This window comes from Rhodnius prolixus, unplaced genomic scaffold (assembly GCF_049639745.1).
Source record: "Rhodnius prolixus isolate KJV_2025 unplaced genomic scaffold, Rpr scaffold_12, whole genome shotgun sequence".
In the NCBI taxonomy this organism is placed as follows: domain Eukaryota; kingdom Metazoa; phylum Arthropoda; class Insecta; order Hemiptera; family Reduviidae; genus Rhodnius; species Rhodnius prolixus.
In genome coordinates, this window is record NW_027411635.1 from 17,472,722 (window position 1) to 17,489,231 (window position 16,510).

The 16,510-nt window shown below is 32.5% G+C and overlaps 1 protein-coding gene across 3 annotated transcripts in view; it reads left to right on the top strand.

Moving 5' to 3' along the window:
* Window positions 1–2,031: 2,031 nt before the first annotated feature.
* toy (paired box 6 protein twin of eyeless) overlaps window positions 2,032–16,510 on the top strand; it is a 135,188-nt gene continuing 120,709 nt past the window's right edge. For 2 of the 3 annotated variants that reach the window (XM_074143245.1, XM_074143247.1), the window contains exons 1-2: window positions 2,032–2,429; window positions 11,941–11,995. In XM_074143245.1, the coding sequence (XP_073999346.1) occupies window positions 11,949–11,995 (47 nt within the window). In that variant the 5' untranslated portion in view covers window positions 2,032–2,429; window positions 11,941–11,948. Of the gene's footprint in view, window positions 2,430–11,520; window positions 11,996–16,510 lie in introns of those variants that run through there. The other variant, XM_074143246.1, reaches the window with a different exon arrangement.

Sequence of the window (16,510 nt, forward strand, 5' to 3'; positions counted from 1 at the left end):
ATGTGTGGATGGCTGTGTGTGAAAGGTGAGGAAAAAGTTGTCTGTTAGTTTGGTCATGTGAATGGCTTGAATGTCGAGTTCTCTCTGGGTATTTGTGCGTTCAGTGCAATTCCGTAGTCTGTAGTCTTTTCGTCAATGTGTTGCTGTAATACAGACTGGGGCATGCTGGATGTTAAAAGAGGTCTAAGGAGCTTCTTGTAGAGCAGTACAGTGCCAGGAGTGTTTAAAGCGGTGTGTTTCTGTTATCTAATGGGTATAACTGCGTCAGACGAGTGTATTGCTTGGTGAAGTGCAGCCTCCAGGTGAGTTGGTGTATCAAGGATTACGTCCAAGGTAGCTCACTCCTTGATCCTTTAGTTTCAAGGGAATTTTCACGTTGGCTGAGTTTTAATAGGCGTAGGTCTTCATGCCAGTTCAGAAGTTATTTCTGAAATGGGCCATTAAAGAACATAATCTCAACCCTCCTTCCGAACCACGTTACAATCGGAGTTTCATAGAAAAATATTTGAAACAAAATCAATAGGCCTACACGTGTATTAATATCATTGAAAAAAAAAACAAATTTATCGCTAAGTTTCTGTCAGGTTTCAAAGAGGAATGAATTTTAGGTGAATTCGTGCATAAAATGCTCATAATACAAGCTTTTTTAGCAAGTGGCTCAAATTTGATAATGGAATTTGAGAATTAAAGGAAAACTGAGAAGTACTAGCTTGGATGGCCACGAGTGTATTAGTAAATTGTGGCTCCCAATGGTTATATCTACAGCATTATAAATTGTAAATAGTAACTGAGGTAATGGAAAATTAAATATTTTGTTAGAAAACAAAAAATTATCAAATAAAAGATCGCATTATGAAGATTTAGAAATAAGAAAGCAAGTTTTTATATTATCAATTACCTAAACACAACTCTAAATTTACTAATTCGTTCCTAAATGCTTCAAAGTATAGTTTTTAAACTGTGTAAAAAAGTTAATTTTGAAATTGTATAAACATTCTACGAAATATTTTATACAAAGATCCATATTGAGAAAAATCAAACATTGTTTTTTAGCAACGTATAATGCAGTTTCACTTTTGATCGTGAAAATAATTTAATTTTATTGTTTCAAATTAAATAAACGCACACAATGTGATATTCGATTGGTAAAACAGCTTTCTAATCAAATAAAATTTAACTGGATACTTGGAATTGTAAAAATGAATCTTCATAAACACATTAGTGTTTCGCAAATGATGAAGACCAATCAAAAACGAAGATGTTCTTTAGAAATGAAATGATTGGCTCAGCTAGTTCGATTATACTCGTATATTATAGACATCAAATTTGGGGTTGGAAGTAGATAAGAGTAACTAGAAACATTATGATTTTGATGTTTAGCAGAGCAAAGGTATTAGACGTTAACAGTGCAATACTGTAGTGCGAGTGTTGGTGTAGTGGATAGAAGTGTGGATTTGTAATCAGGAGGTCCTTAGATCGAATCTCGCGTATGGATAATTTTTATTTGCAATACAAAAAAATGTTAATAGTTTAGTATGTGCTTTCAGTCACCGTCCACGATAACTACTTTGGTGGTTTTGGCGTTAAACTTCTCATGAAAAAATTAGCGACTAGGTTACTCTAACTTAATAGCAAATTATTATAATTTTAGGCAATGTCACCTCCCCTAGAATAATCTTTGGGATATGACGCACCAAATAGCATTAAGCACATAGAAGCATTTTTGTGACCTTTTTGCGTCTTTTAGTTTTTTATTTTATTGACCAAACTCATACGAGTATTTTGGGGGATGGAGGGAATTTTGCGATTAGTATTTCAATTTTGACTGTTTATAGTTGGTAATACTGAGGAAACTATGTGAAGATGATGGGGTTTGTGGGGGGAAAAAATTTTTTTTTCTGCTCAGATATAGCGCTGGCGCGACGAGATTGGAGTCCCAGCGTATGGGAGAAATAGCGGGCGAGTGTTTGGATGGTGTGGGGGATGGGTTGAGTGATTGAGGGTGAGCGTTTGAGTGAGAAGGAGATAACCAATTGTGTTGGGAGGGGAAAAAACCCTCCAATAGGCAATGCCCCTTGCGTACACTCGCGCCACCGACAAAATTATATGGCTTTGGGTTGTAGCAAGCTGGCGAGATGGAGGCATAGAATAGAGATCAATTTGGCCAAGGTAAATATGTGCGGTTGTGCGTCTGTGCGTGCCCAGCTGTGTGAGGGGGTGTTACCCCTCTCAGTATTTGTGAGTGTATGGAAGGGGAAGCAAAGCTCCGCCCACTTTCAGTTCATCACTGCCTCCTTGAGCCGAGAACAAATCATCCAGTAAGCCTTCGGGTCCAGTGGTTGTATAGTGGTGTAAATTTTTATTATTATTATTATTATTATTATTATTTTTATTAAAACGCATAAATATTTCTACAACAATTTGACCACGTAAGTAATAAATCATATTTTAATAATATATAATTTTTCACCCTCTCTTACGGCCCCAAAAAGGAAGTATTCGCGATCATTTTGACATTTTTCTCCGGCAAATAAAGTTTTGATGTACGCCGAAAATAAAACTACGGATTATGCAAACGGTCACTCACATATTACGTTAGGGTTATTTCAAAAATTGAGAACAAATTGCAAACAACTTCAAAAATTTTAATCTCACCTTTAGATACCAGTACTGCATCTGTCTAATAAATCAGTGTTTGGACAAACTTATTGGTAAATAATTCTTACCTTTTATGACTAAATTAGTCATAGACAGATTACGGATTAATGATTTGAGATTCAGGCACAATATTACTAAATTACTATTGACTAAATACAAAATCATCACAAATTAAATGACTAGATCTTGTTTCAATAATCCGTAATTTGACTATGACTAATTTAGTCATGACTCAGTTTGTCTTAACACTGCTGATAACGTTACGTTTTTGATTTTTCTCAAATATGGACTTCTTAATCGATGCTGTCACCAAATATTTCATACAATTGTTTTATTAACAGATTACACAATTAACTTTTGTACACAGTTTAAAAACTACATTTTGAAGGCTTTAGGAATAAGCTAGTAAATTTTGTTTTGGGTGTTTTGTAAATTTGTAATTATTAATATGAAAAAATTGCTTTTGAAAAGATCTTTTTAAAAAAATGAAACTCACTGTCCCGAGATTTATAAAATCACAACGAATTTCTGTTTTCTAGATAAACCAAGTTTACACTTGGTCACGTGTACTGGAGGGATTCGTAGTTCACCAGCAGCGGCGAAATCGCAGACTATCCACGGTATTTAGCCGTTTATCCTGGAGATTTGGCTTCTTTATCTTAGCCACCTTTTGATCCAAATAAACTGAAGGTTTCTATACATCATTAACCTTATGGATGGATCTTCCATGTCTGATTCTTTAAGCGAATCGGAATGTGTACACTCTCTCACAGCGGGCAACCTACCAACAAATTTACCTAAAAATCTTTCTGTTTCTTTCTCAAAATAATAATAATTTATTATTATCATTTTCCGGCAAAAATTTTACGCAGTGTAATTCGAACGTTAGGTTGTAATTTCTGGAAGATCCAGAAATTTTTATTCCGCTTTTCTTTGTTTTTTTTAAAAAAAAACGGAAACCTCTGCGTCAAAGAACTATTTTTAATGGAACTTTTTTCTTTTAGTTTCGTTCACGGTTTAGTAATGCGGTTTTAAAGAAGTTTTGGTTCCATTTTTTAAGTTTTAATCAATTAAAATGAAACTATATACTTTATATTTTACTGTATTCTTTAATATTTTCATTTTTATTCAATCAGTCCATATTTGAAAGTTCTTTTAATAGTTACTATAATTGCTTAATTAATATTCTCATAATGAACTTTGTTTTACGATTAAATTTGATAAAATTTCAGACTATCTTTTGTAGAATTTAGAATCGAGCTAAAGGTTCGCTTATGATTTCAAGTTACATATAATGGAAAATGAGCCTTCACTTTAATCAAGGTTGAAGGCTCATCACCTGAAAAAATACGACGGCGCCCTTTTTACGGTTCATCCATTTGTAAACAGTTGCCAACTTTTGATTATCTATTTTGCCATTCTCGAAAGATAACTCAGCAGCTAGAATTTCAAAATTATTATTATTAATATTATTTTATTTTTCAAATCTATGGGATAAATTCGTTATTTATTAAATACTCAAAACTACTTATTCGATTCTAAAGAACACAATTTATATTTTGTGTTTTATTATTTATATAAATATTTCCTTTTTTTAAAAAAATTTTATTGCTAATTAAGATTTGAATCCATAAATGATTCGTGAAAATCATAAAATATTCCGGTTAAATATTTAAATAATGGGTAAATGTCAACCTTTTCTTTGATAAAGTATAAAACAACGTTTTGTCAGTAAAAATGTTTTAAATGATTTTAGAAAAATAAAAAATAATTCCAACCACAATGAAATTAAAATTATAAGTACGTAGTTAATGAATTTTGAGATTATTAATACTTTTTTTGTTTAATCAACTTAAGGCTTTATCTCTTCAATAATCACGTAATTTTTTCTTTTAACTGTCAAAGAATGCGTGACTGGTTTCTGATCTTTATTCATTTTCAGACTACAAGATTTCTGAATAGAACTTTGAATACATGAAGCTTAAACCTTTAATTCTAATTGTTACAGTCTTACTGTCGTTTTAGAAAAAATTGTGCAAGTTATCGCTTTTCTCTAACGGTGCGATTTCAGTAGAATCTACCATTAGGTTCTTTATTAATAATAATAATAATAATAATAATAATCAAATTTATATGGAACATTTCAAATTAAATGAAAAATTAGTCTTGAATGAATAATTTTTGTTTCGACATTTATTTTCTGTTTTCACGAAAGCGGGTCACAAAGTTTTCCTGAAACTTTGATTTTACATTAATTAACGGAAGGATTATGGGTACTTGTTGCTGGAAAAGTTTTATATTAATAATGTTCTTGGTGTTTTGGGGCGTCACAGTGATTTCCACTACAAATAAACATGACTCTGAAATTTCTTTTGTTACAATGTACGATTCCATTTGCTAATTGATTGTTAAAAATACCTTCCATCTATCTGTTAAATTGTAAAGTGCAACACCACAAAGTTTTGTTGTAGATAAGTGCTTATCTAGGAAAGTTTCACCGCCTTTTCTTTCTAAAAATACTATGTTTTGTAACAAGAAAATTATGAAGTATCTACTTTAATAGCTAAGTCGTGTAAATGTTCATACTACATTTGTTTCTATCTTCTCATTCCCAGTAAATAAACTTGTCTTATGCGATTAGTCGACCAAAATCAAAATAAAGTTTTAAAAATTCGATTAATATGGGTCAATTTTGAGATTTTCAATAGACAGATGTGTATCTGTACCCATACATTACTAAATTTAAAAAAAATTAATTTGATGTTCCAAATACGGAAGCAAAAAATATAGTTTTGGTCAAAATTAGCCAACATAAAATGCGATTTTACTGAATAATTATATCCCAAGTTTTGGCCATTAGAAAAGGAATATTTTTACCAAGAAGTTTCATTAAAGTATTCATTTATGTAGGCTTATCACTTTTAGTTCAAACAATTTTCAAATTAAAAACCATTTTTGAACGATTGTGGGATTAGTGACACTTTCTCTAATAAATCAGTTTACTAATACTGATAAATTTGAAGAAAAAACTTTTGTAAATTTGTTTTTTTTAGAATTGCATAGATTTGTAAATGAGAAGAATCAAGTTCACGTGTAACTATTTTGTAAATATATTTAAAATTTCAAGAAGCTTAAACATCTAAAGGGTTATTTTGGCGCCTGGAGCCTTATCTAGCCTACTTCCGGCTACTGGGCAGTGTTCTCTCGTTACAAACAAGACTTTCCGGGACGAAAAGTGAGCTAAATCCTTATTGTTACATTTTAATCGAAGGTAGTTCCAAAGATTTTCTTTATATTTTGATTTTTGAATCCATATTTTTTTGAAAACTAATATTTATCACTTTTATTTAAAACTTGTTTTTGGAATAATTGATTCTATTGAGGTTTTGGGGGTGTTAAGATTGACCTTAGACTATCATAAACTATTTATGTATCTTGTCAATTAAATACAATGAAGTTCATCTTCTTTATTTTTGTATTTTTAATATTTATTCATTTTTTAATTGTTCTAACAGCTATCAAATTTGGCGTAACTTAAATATTTAATGCTTAGTACATGCCGACTTGATAGCTAAAAGTACAAAAAGTCAAAGTACAAAATTCGTTATTTTTTACATTTCATTATTTTATTTTTTGATGTAATAATTATTAAATGTTATTTTCATTATTATTTTTTTGTTAAATCAAAATCCGGAGTATTAGGGGAGTTGTAATATATTTTTTAGTAACTCTATCCTAGAATTTTATAATTTATTTAAGAACAATCTTCAATTAACTTTTGAAAATTGTGAATGATTTTGTTTAATTTAGTTATTATTTGGATTATTTTATTAAAATAATAAAAAATATAGAGCAAAACAAAAACAAACAAAATGAACTTCAATCTCGTATTAATTGCATAAATTACTAACCCTGCTGCAAATGGAACTGCATAAGTTTATTTAATGCTGGTTTCTATAGTTGCATGACTACTAAACAGCATACTGCTCAGTAAATACTTAAAATGCACGATTTCTTAGATCATTTCATTCACATGCACTAGGGCTGACAAATAAAACAGTACCTATCTCAAGTAGGGCAAAAAACAGCTTTCTAATTAAAACTGTCCGGTAGGACAGTTGTATAAGGGTTGATCATCAAAAACTGCACGAAAAAGCGTAACATTGAAAAACACCCAACTTTGACAATTTTTTTCTCTTTTTCTATAAAAGATAAAATTCCCAAATTTTCTTTAAAATAAAGGGCAAATCCTCCTTTAAAACTGTAATTTTTTTGCAACAACCCAGATCTTATAGGTTTTGAGAAAAAAGTTGCCGAAATGAGCAAAAACGGCTTTTTCAAAAAATGTTCTTGTTCTTCTTGTTCTTCTTCTTCTTGTTACCTTTTTTGTAAACAACGTAGCGCCTAAACGCGAGAACCGATTTTCATGAATGAGGTATCATTTGATTCGGAATTTTATGTAGATGTGCCTTTTGGGGGTCTCGACGCTGTACATCGAATGGGAGAGGAGTTAGCCCCCTTTATGTAAGGCCCCCTCCAAAATTATTATTACTAATTACTCTGTAAATCTTGGCCCGATTTTGTTAAAATTTGGTAGGATGATAGAGTTAGGGCTCCCCTACGTAACATTAAAGCGGCGATCAGCTCTTACACTTGTTAAGGGAAAGTATAGCAATCGTTTCAAATTATCGACACGTGAACCGATTTTAATGAATGAAGTGTCATTCTATATATTTAGAATACTTCAAAATACTTGGTTCTCAGCGTGTTATAAAAATGATGCTTTGAGAGAGATCGTCTCTTTTATAACTGTTATAAAATCAATATTGTCGTAAAATAACAACAATTGTTTGGAATTATTTTAAAGAAACGGGATCACAGAAAACTCTTTTGCTCTTTGTTTAGACCAAAACTATTGTCGTTTCCTGTTTGATGGACTCAAGAAGAAATACCAAAATTGAAATTTCGGCAATTGTTTTTTTTGATTGTGTATTGGATTAATAAAAACCCTGGTTCGAAAGCTAGTTCTAGCTGTCACCTTTTTTGATTTGTTGAAGCTTTTTAAAAAACGTTATCTACGTTGACAGTGTTTTCTGTAATGAGAGAGCAATGTACGGAGACTGGCGTTGTACTGAAAAACAAAATCTCCGGGAGCTAATGACTTAAAGATGTTGGCTTGCCTTAAATGTAATAATAATATAAATAATTTAAAAAAAGCACTTACGTGGAATAACTATTACTGATTTAAAACTTCAAAGATTGAGCTAAATAGATTTTTTATTAGGAAATTTGTAATTATGCAAATATTTATGTAGGTGAATTTGGACTTTATCCAGACAGAATTGTAAATCGTTAGGCATTAAAAAATGTATAGGTCTAAAGTATAGGATAGCTTCTTTTGATTTTATCTATTGTACCACGCATGTTTATTCTAAACCCAACTGGCTTCGGACTTTCAAAAAAAGAACCATCAGATTTCGTTAATCAGTTCTCTACATCAAACTGATTAATCTGGCTCTGATTGATTGATAAAATCAAAAATGTTGGCAATTATTTGTACAGAAAGTTTAAATAAAATCATTTGAGCTATTTTTATGGAAATCTCAAAAAATTCTAAAAAATCCCATTCAATAAAAGGACTCATCTATACATAAATATAACCTTCAAATAAAGTTAACCGTTTTTTTGTGTTGCAATTTATGATTTTGGAGATATTAAATTCCAAAATACAGCATTCACACACCAACACGGTGTGCTAACGACGAAAATTATTCTGTAAACTGAATGGTACATAATGTTGCTAATTTTATTCAAAAACTTCTCCTCACTCGTGATACCTAAACGAAATTTAAACATTTAGTCAATTTATTATTTTTTTGGTTACACTAATCCATGCATATGATCTTAAGGGAACTTGAACAATTTTGAATTTCCCGTTGAAAACATAACGTTGAAAAAAGTCTTTGGAAATGCGATACTCGCTCTTATGGTAGAAGCAAATGATCAGTATTTGTAACAAAAAAAGACACTAGTTTACAATTTTTTTTTTTTTGAAAAGGGTTTTAAGAAGTTAGGCGCCATACTAATCTAGCAGCACTTACCGGACCCTAAAGCAAAACCCTATTTGATCTAGTTTAAGTAGGCTTTGAGATAATCTTAAAGTGGATTTACCCTAGCTTTGCTTTCAAATACTCGTTACCCTTCACGGTCATAATATCTTTACTTTTGTAACTGACAGCAATAAAGTTACAATTTTCATGTGTACAGTTATGTATCTACCAACAGTTCTAAATTCTAACAAAATTTACTTTAGATCGTTTATTATTTGTTCATCGTTTTTGGTGTTTGATTCTTTAATCCAAAGAGTAGAAATTGCCCAATTTCAATAAGATTTTTGTAAATTTCTTTTTTGCCAAACTTTCGACCTGTGGACTAGGTCACCTTCAGGGGCTTATACTTATCAACCATTATAATTTGTTTGACATTATTAATGTCAAATGGTTTTGATGCACCTTCCTTCCTAACTGTTAAGGTGCTGAGAAAGTTCCTGATTAATGTAAAAGAAATGATAATTGTTAATCCTTAACAAAAATTTTAAAAAGTTAAGCATAACGGTTGGTTAAACGTCAAAGGGTACACAAATCAGCAAGTACCCAATATTTCATTGATACTTCAGCTTGTAATTGCAGCCATTTAGAAACGTACAAAAAAACTTAATGTGTTTTATTCAAATTTTATAACAATAGTATCATTTAAGTAATTTTAAAAGCATTAAATTTTCATTAATATAGTTTAGAATAGATTAGTTATCACAGACCCAGACAGTGTAGCACTTAGATTGATTTTAAAAGGAGGTATCAAACTATTTATCACTAAAACTATAAAAATCGTTTAATAGCAGCGCTGTGTAAATAAAATACAAAATGGTGGAGAACAATTTGATCATGAAACATGACCTACAATATTATTTTGGCCTACTTCCCAAGAAAAGTAACCTTTATTCTCAATTTTCTGTTTATTTACACAAATCGAAATTAACAACCCTTACGACAACAGCGGTATTTTCAAACTAATTCGTCCAAACTATGATAGTACCTACATTGACCAAAGCGGGAGCGAAATCCAAGACAGATTCAAAGAACACATCCGCTCTTATAAACACAACTTATGCAAACCTCCTTATCAAAACACAGTCATCAGCTAGACAGTATCAAGTATGAAAACAAAAAATTTTAAAGGGATTTTTGGTTTTGATTTTAATTTTGGCAGCAATGCCACTGCTTCGAGTCCGCACATTTATTCATAATTATAGCTTATTCAAATTTTAATTAAATATTAAACAAACAAGCTAAGTTTAATAATTATGGAACATTCAGGTATGAAGAATTCTGGCACACCTATGTTCGTGGGTATCCGTCAATTCCCACGTTTCTTTCGTTTTGTAGCATTTTCCTCTATCTAACCAGCAGTTAGTAATTAATTAATATTCTAATTCAGTGTCTCAGTTATAGAGCCAATATGATGGTGTTGAACATCACGTCATTAGATCGATACGTTCATTATTTAATCAAATAATATTGATCGATTCCGACAGTTAAATATTTTTGTATGTGGCCAAAGCCTTCGAAAGAGACCTGTACCCAAGTCTGCTGTCATTTCTTGAGGATCATCTTTGATCAATATTCCTATTCCTTCGCAGTTAGCTCACAGAACTCCTTTTAGCGAAGGAGATGCAGTCATCCCTTACTTCTTACTGCTCAATGGTGGATCTCAGGAAAATGAACTGGCTCCCAACTTTCATTAGATTGTGCAGGACAGTTCATTCAGGTGCTGTCACTTCCTCAAAGTACACATCAGCTTATCATTCTGGAAATGGTGCTAGACAAAAATGGGAAAAATTGACACACCTTATATCCTTCGCAATATACTCCACTTCCTACGGCTAATCAGGTGAGATATCTTGCAATTTACATTGACAAGAAGCTCGCCTAGAACTCTTAAACTCTGCAAAAAAAACGTCAGGAACGGATGAAACAAAGACAATCGTTCAAGCCCTTCCAAACTAAAGCTGATATAGAACTCTACAATGAAACCTTCATGTCTTACCAATTAAATTCCTCAACATCCAAGCTTAACAATTCAAAATCCCCCTCAAAAAAATGAAAGGTATTTGTAAATGCTTCATTTTACGTGAGCAATGAATCTGTCCGCAATGCTCTGAGATTTTCCTATATATCTGATCGAGATCTACGCCAGGTAAAATAAGTTGCAAAACTTCTTCGCTTCTGCCTTTAAATCCTCTTGTACTTTACCCTAAGATATCGACCGACCCTGTAGACTGAAAAGGCTTTAGCCCTGGAATGTTCTCTCTTTTGGAAGTGGTACTGACCTGCGATTAAGAAAACTATAAAATAAATATATCTATTTGGCGTCTACAGCTTCTCAACTCTGTTCAGCAGATCTGGTTTTAGTAAAGTAAAGTAATCGCCTATTTTTTTTCAGCGGTGTCGTGGACGATGGCGGAAGCTCATACTTTACTATAAACAATTTTTTCTAACAAATAAAAAGTAGCCATACGCGGTATTCGAACTGGGGATCTCCCACACACAAAGCCACACTCTTGACCACTAGACCAACACCCGCCCCTAAGATCTGGTTTTATATACATATATAACGAATAAGGCTGAAGTGTAGTATATCGAATTACTCCAGAAAAATGTTACTAAAAATTAAACCAAAAACAGTTATATATCTCGAGAATATCACAAAAAAAGTGAAAAATTTAAATAGTAAAGTATAGTACTTTCAAAAAATTTGATCGCTAAGATACAGTCGGGCTCTCTGGTGGGACTAAATCGAAATATAAGCTTCTATTTTCTGTGGTTTTCCATTTTTGTGAAATGCTAGTTCACACAGAAACCAATTTTAAATAGTTGATTTGATCGTATGGCTAAATTTTCTTATCTAGTAATAGAATGAGAAAATAAATATTGTAGCACGATGTATCATATGAGGCTGTATGACCCAACTGAACCCAGCAATGCTCAAAAAGAAATTCCTCAAGAAAGCTAGTGTTTTAAAGCACTTACATCATCATTCTCTCATAATAGTAAATTATAATAGTTAAATTTCAATAAATTAAGGTAAAATTTAACCAAGGAAATTGCGATCAAATGTCTCTGCAACACATTAGACATAGAAAAAGATTATTATTTTAGAATTACCATTGAGAAAACTAATAAAGAATTATCACTGTTCATTTTGGTTTGTTTTCTTTTGCAGATGTCCAAATGGCTGCGAGTGAGGATTGGATTTCGGCGGTCGGATACAGTGCAAGGTGAATTTCCCAAATATACTAACAAAAAAAAATATAAAAGAAAAACCCTTTTATTCGGAAAATTTACATTTGTTAGACGTATGTGGGTAACGTTTTTCCTCAGACGCAGCCATTTTAATCTGCAACATAACTAAAGAGGCAAAGAAAAACTAATATGGTAGTACAGAGAGAGCAATTTCATAACTTTGATACTTAGAATGGGTGTTGCGCGTTATTGCCAAAAAACCATCTAGGTTGATGTTCTGAGAGGGATGAAACAATACTAAGCACAGCTAGTCCCGTTTAGAAGAACCACCTAACGTTGACTGCCCTGTAGATAATGTTAACACTATATTTTGAACCGATCTAGTCTGCAGTGAACTTGTTTGCCTCAATAAAAACAGAAAATAAATAGTACTCGTTCCTGGACACTATTTGCACAAAAATTCATCGCGTTCTCAAAATTTTCTCGCAAGATATTGCAATTAAAAATCAAAATAAAGTGTAAGACCAAAAAAATTAAAAAAAAACGTATATCCCCAATACATAACCATTCCCAAATCATAACCATTCTTTACTCAAATGTGTTCTCATCAATTGTGCCAAATTTCAATTAGTTCCTAATTTTCTAAGCGAGATATCGCGATTCAAAATCTAAGGGAAATATAAGATCTTAAAAACAGAAAACCGAACATCTCCGTTACTATACGAGGGTCGTTTGAAAAGTCCGTGCAAAGTCAGAGAGATAGCACCACTGGCGCGTATCGAGGTTATGTTTAGTTAGTAGCATCTCTTGTAAGAACACACACCAAGTTTCAGCCAGATCGGTCTATTTCTTTGTGTTTGGCATTCGTTTGAATCGAGGAAGTCGAGTGATTTTCAAAAAATGTACGAAAAAGAATTTCGTGTGTCTATTAAACACTACTTAATGAAAGGCAAAACGCCTCAGGAGACTAAAGAGAAGCTTGATAAACATTATGGTGACTCTGCACCTTCGATTAGAACAGTTTATAAGTGGTTTCAAAATTTTCGGAGTGGCCATATGGGCACAAGTGACGCTGAACGTTCTGGGCGCCCTGTTGAGGTTACTACTCCAGAAATCATTGATAAAATCCATGATATGGTGATGGATGATAGAAGAGTGAAGGTGCGTGAGATTGCTAGTGCTGTGGGCATCTCGAATGAACGGGTACATAATATTTTGCATCAACATTTGGACATGACAAAGCTATCCGCAAGATGGGTGCCGCGATTGCTCACGCTTGACCAAAAACGAAATCGTGTGAAATGTTGCAAGGACGGTTTGCAGCTGTTCCAGAAGAATCCGCAGGACTTTAAGCGTCGTTTCGTCACTGTGGATGAAACATGGATACATCACAACACTCCTGAGACCAAAGAACAATCTAAACAATGGGTTACCAAGGGGGAATCTGCGCCAAAAAAGGCGAAGACCGTTCCTTCGGCCGGAAAGATTATGGCGTCTGTCTTTTGGGATTCGTAAGGAATAATCCTCATCGACTTTCTGGAAAAGGGTAAAACTATTACAGGTGCATATTATTCATCGTTATTGGACCGTTTGAAAACCGAGCTGCAAGAAAAACGCCCACGATTGGCCCACAAAAAAGTCCTTTTCCATCACGACAACGCACCAGCTCACACCTCAGCAGTTGTGGTCGCAAAATTAATGGAAATAGGGTTCCAACTCGTTTCACATCCCCCCTATTCTCCAGACTTGGCTCCCTCGGACTACTATTTGTTCCCCAATATGAAGAAATGGCTGGCGGGTAAAAGATTTTATTCAAACGAGGAGGTGATTGCAGAAACGAATGGCTATTTTTCAGACCCAAATCCTATTATTCGGAAGGGATCAACAAACTAGAGCAGCGTTGGACGAAGTGTATAAGCCTAAAAGGAGACTATGTTGAAAAATAAAAAAGGTTTACCCCAAAAAATTAAGTAGTTTTTATTTTTGCACGGACTTTTCAAACGACCCTCGTATACTCTAAAAATTTTATTCTTTGATAAGTGCGCTGTTTTTATTTGACTTTTTGGTTTTGTTCTTCCTTATTTCCTTGTTTCCTGTACCAGACTCAAGTACTATATCACATTTTTTTTATTAACAATAAGAAATATATGTCTATGTCTAATTTGTAAGAAACGTGTTACCATTTTAACACCGTATATCTCTTTTTCGTACTTTTGACTTTTCTTTCGGTAGTCGTAATTTGCTTGATTGATGGAACAAACTATCTTAATTAAGAATATTGAAGACTATCTTTAATTATTATCTAAAAGAAAATTTACACACAATGATTTAGAAAGATATTTTAACAAGTATTTTGTCATTTCTGAATCCTATGAAAATGAAATTGGTTGTGTTCCCAGATAATTGGTAACTATCGACACCCTGTATAGTGGTACTTCTGTATATTGCCTTGTTTTATCACCTTCGTAATAAAAGAGAATCTGTTTAAGGCAACCTTTTTATTTTCGAAGTTTATAAGCGGTTAACCTATAATTGTATTTTACCAAACAAGTTTCTCAGTTTTAAACGAATTTGCAATGCAAACTGTTTAAGTAATAAGTTACCAGTTTTATACAAAACATTTTCTAGGTAAACAATTTGTTTTGCGTCATTTCCGGTATGTATATAGGTCTGGTTTAAGTTGTGTGCTAAAGAAGCTGAGGCGCTCCAAAGGGTAAATGTGTTTGATCTTTGTCTAGCACCATTATATGTACAAGTGTAGTTCGGGATAATATAAGTGCAGTTGAAATCTCCACACTAAACTAATATCAGATACTTCTGATGATGCGTGAAACACTGAAGCTGAACAGGAATACAATAAAGATGGGAGCTAAGACGGATAGAATCTAAGATATTGTCCAGAAACAGCGTTTCCCAGCCTGTGGTACGCGTACGCTGGTTGGTGTTGGTGGTACGCGAAAATAATCAATAATGGCGGGCATAAAAAATTAAAAAAAAAAAAAAAATTAAAGCATAAAAATATCATAGAAACTTTTTTTCTTATAATTCATAAAAATTATTTTAATTATTAATATTATACAGTAAAATTGTTAATATGTGCAGTAATAAGGTTAATCTATCTCGAGATAAGTATACGAGAAAATATAATAGCACATTTAACAGGATTAAAATTGTCTTTCTTGGAGTATTTTCCAAAACCCGAAAACACGAATAATTGGATTTCAAAGCCCTTTCTATAAAGAAAATTTAGGAAAAGCTACATCATTATCGATAAAAGATAAAGAAAATTTAATAGAATTATCATGTGACAGAGCTTGAATGATAACTGTGTAAAGATCTGCTTAAAGAGACTGGATTGTAATGAGAGTAAGCTCTATCCAAGCAACATTAAATTTAATTTAAAAACAAGTTTTAAAACTAAGATCTTACACTTTACAAAGTTTATAAAGTGAACATGAACTCCTTAGTAACAGATACATTGGTATCTCTATACCAATAAAGATAGTAATAGTAAAATAACACTCGGAAAAAGAAATTTCATGAACTACAATCATTTTTACGAAGTGGTGCAATTTAGCATGATGTACTACCAAATGGTACGGTGAGCCAAAAAAGGTTAGGAAACTCTGGTTCTAGAACAACGCACCTAACCACATTTTTAACAGAGTTTATAAAACTTTGTTCAGTACTAAGTGATGGATTATTCCGAAGAAAATTAGATAAAAACAAACTCGAAAGTTGAATTTTATAGTTACACGATAATAATAGTTTTTATATACAGGGTGTTCAGCATAAGACTACGGTAACTTCGGGAGGCAATTCTGGGCATCATTTGCCGACGCTGTTTTGAGGCCTACTTTTTTGCAATTAATCACAGATTTCTGCATCAATTTTTAACATAACCCCAATTATTGTATACCGTTCGAAAGGTGATCGTATGTAGATGTTTTTCCTGAATAGTGCACGGTTTTTTCATATAAAATGTTTTTGAGAAAAATGAAGTCAAAGTTTTTGGAAAAAATTAGAAACTTGCTATTTCTTATGTTTGGGCCACAAAGTAAAATACTTAATATTATTATTTTGGAATACAAATTAGCTTATTTAAAAGGAAATTTAACCTTCTTTCTAATGAGCTTATTAAAATAGCTGTAGCTTTAATAGTTTCAGAAATATAGACAGCTTTTTGCTAAAAAGTAGTAACATCTTGAAAAAACATAAAATTAAAAATATCTATAAAACGGAGCCGAATCGAGCCATAGTTTATATGGAATTTTTTGTTGCAAATGATGCCCAGAATCGCCTCCCGAAGTTACCGTAGTCTTATGCTGAACACCCTGTATATAAAACTAATCATTAAATCAAGACGCAGTATTAATTGATCTTTCGTAGGCAAAGCAGCACTTTATGCAATATTTAGACAGTTCAGAACTGCTAAGAAACATGATTCATTCTCTCCTATTCTTTGCATTCAACATGAAGGAAGTGTGATTAGACATAATATTATGCAGTCTTGGCTAGAAAGCGATATTTGTTCAAATGATACCTCTGAT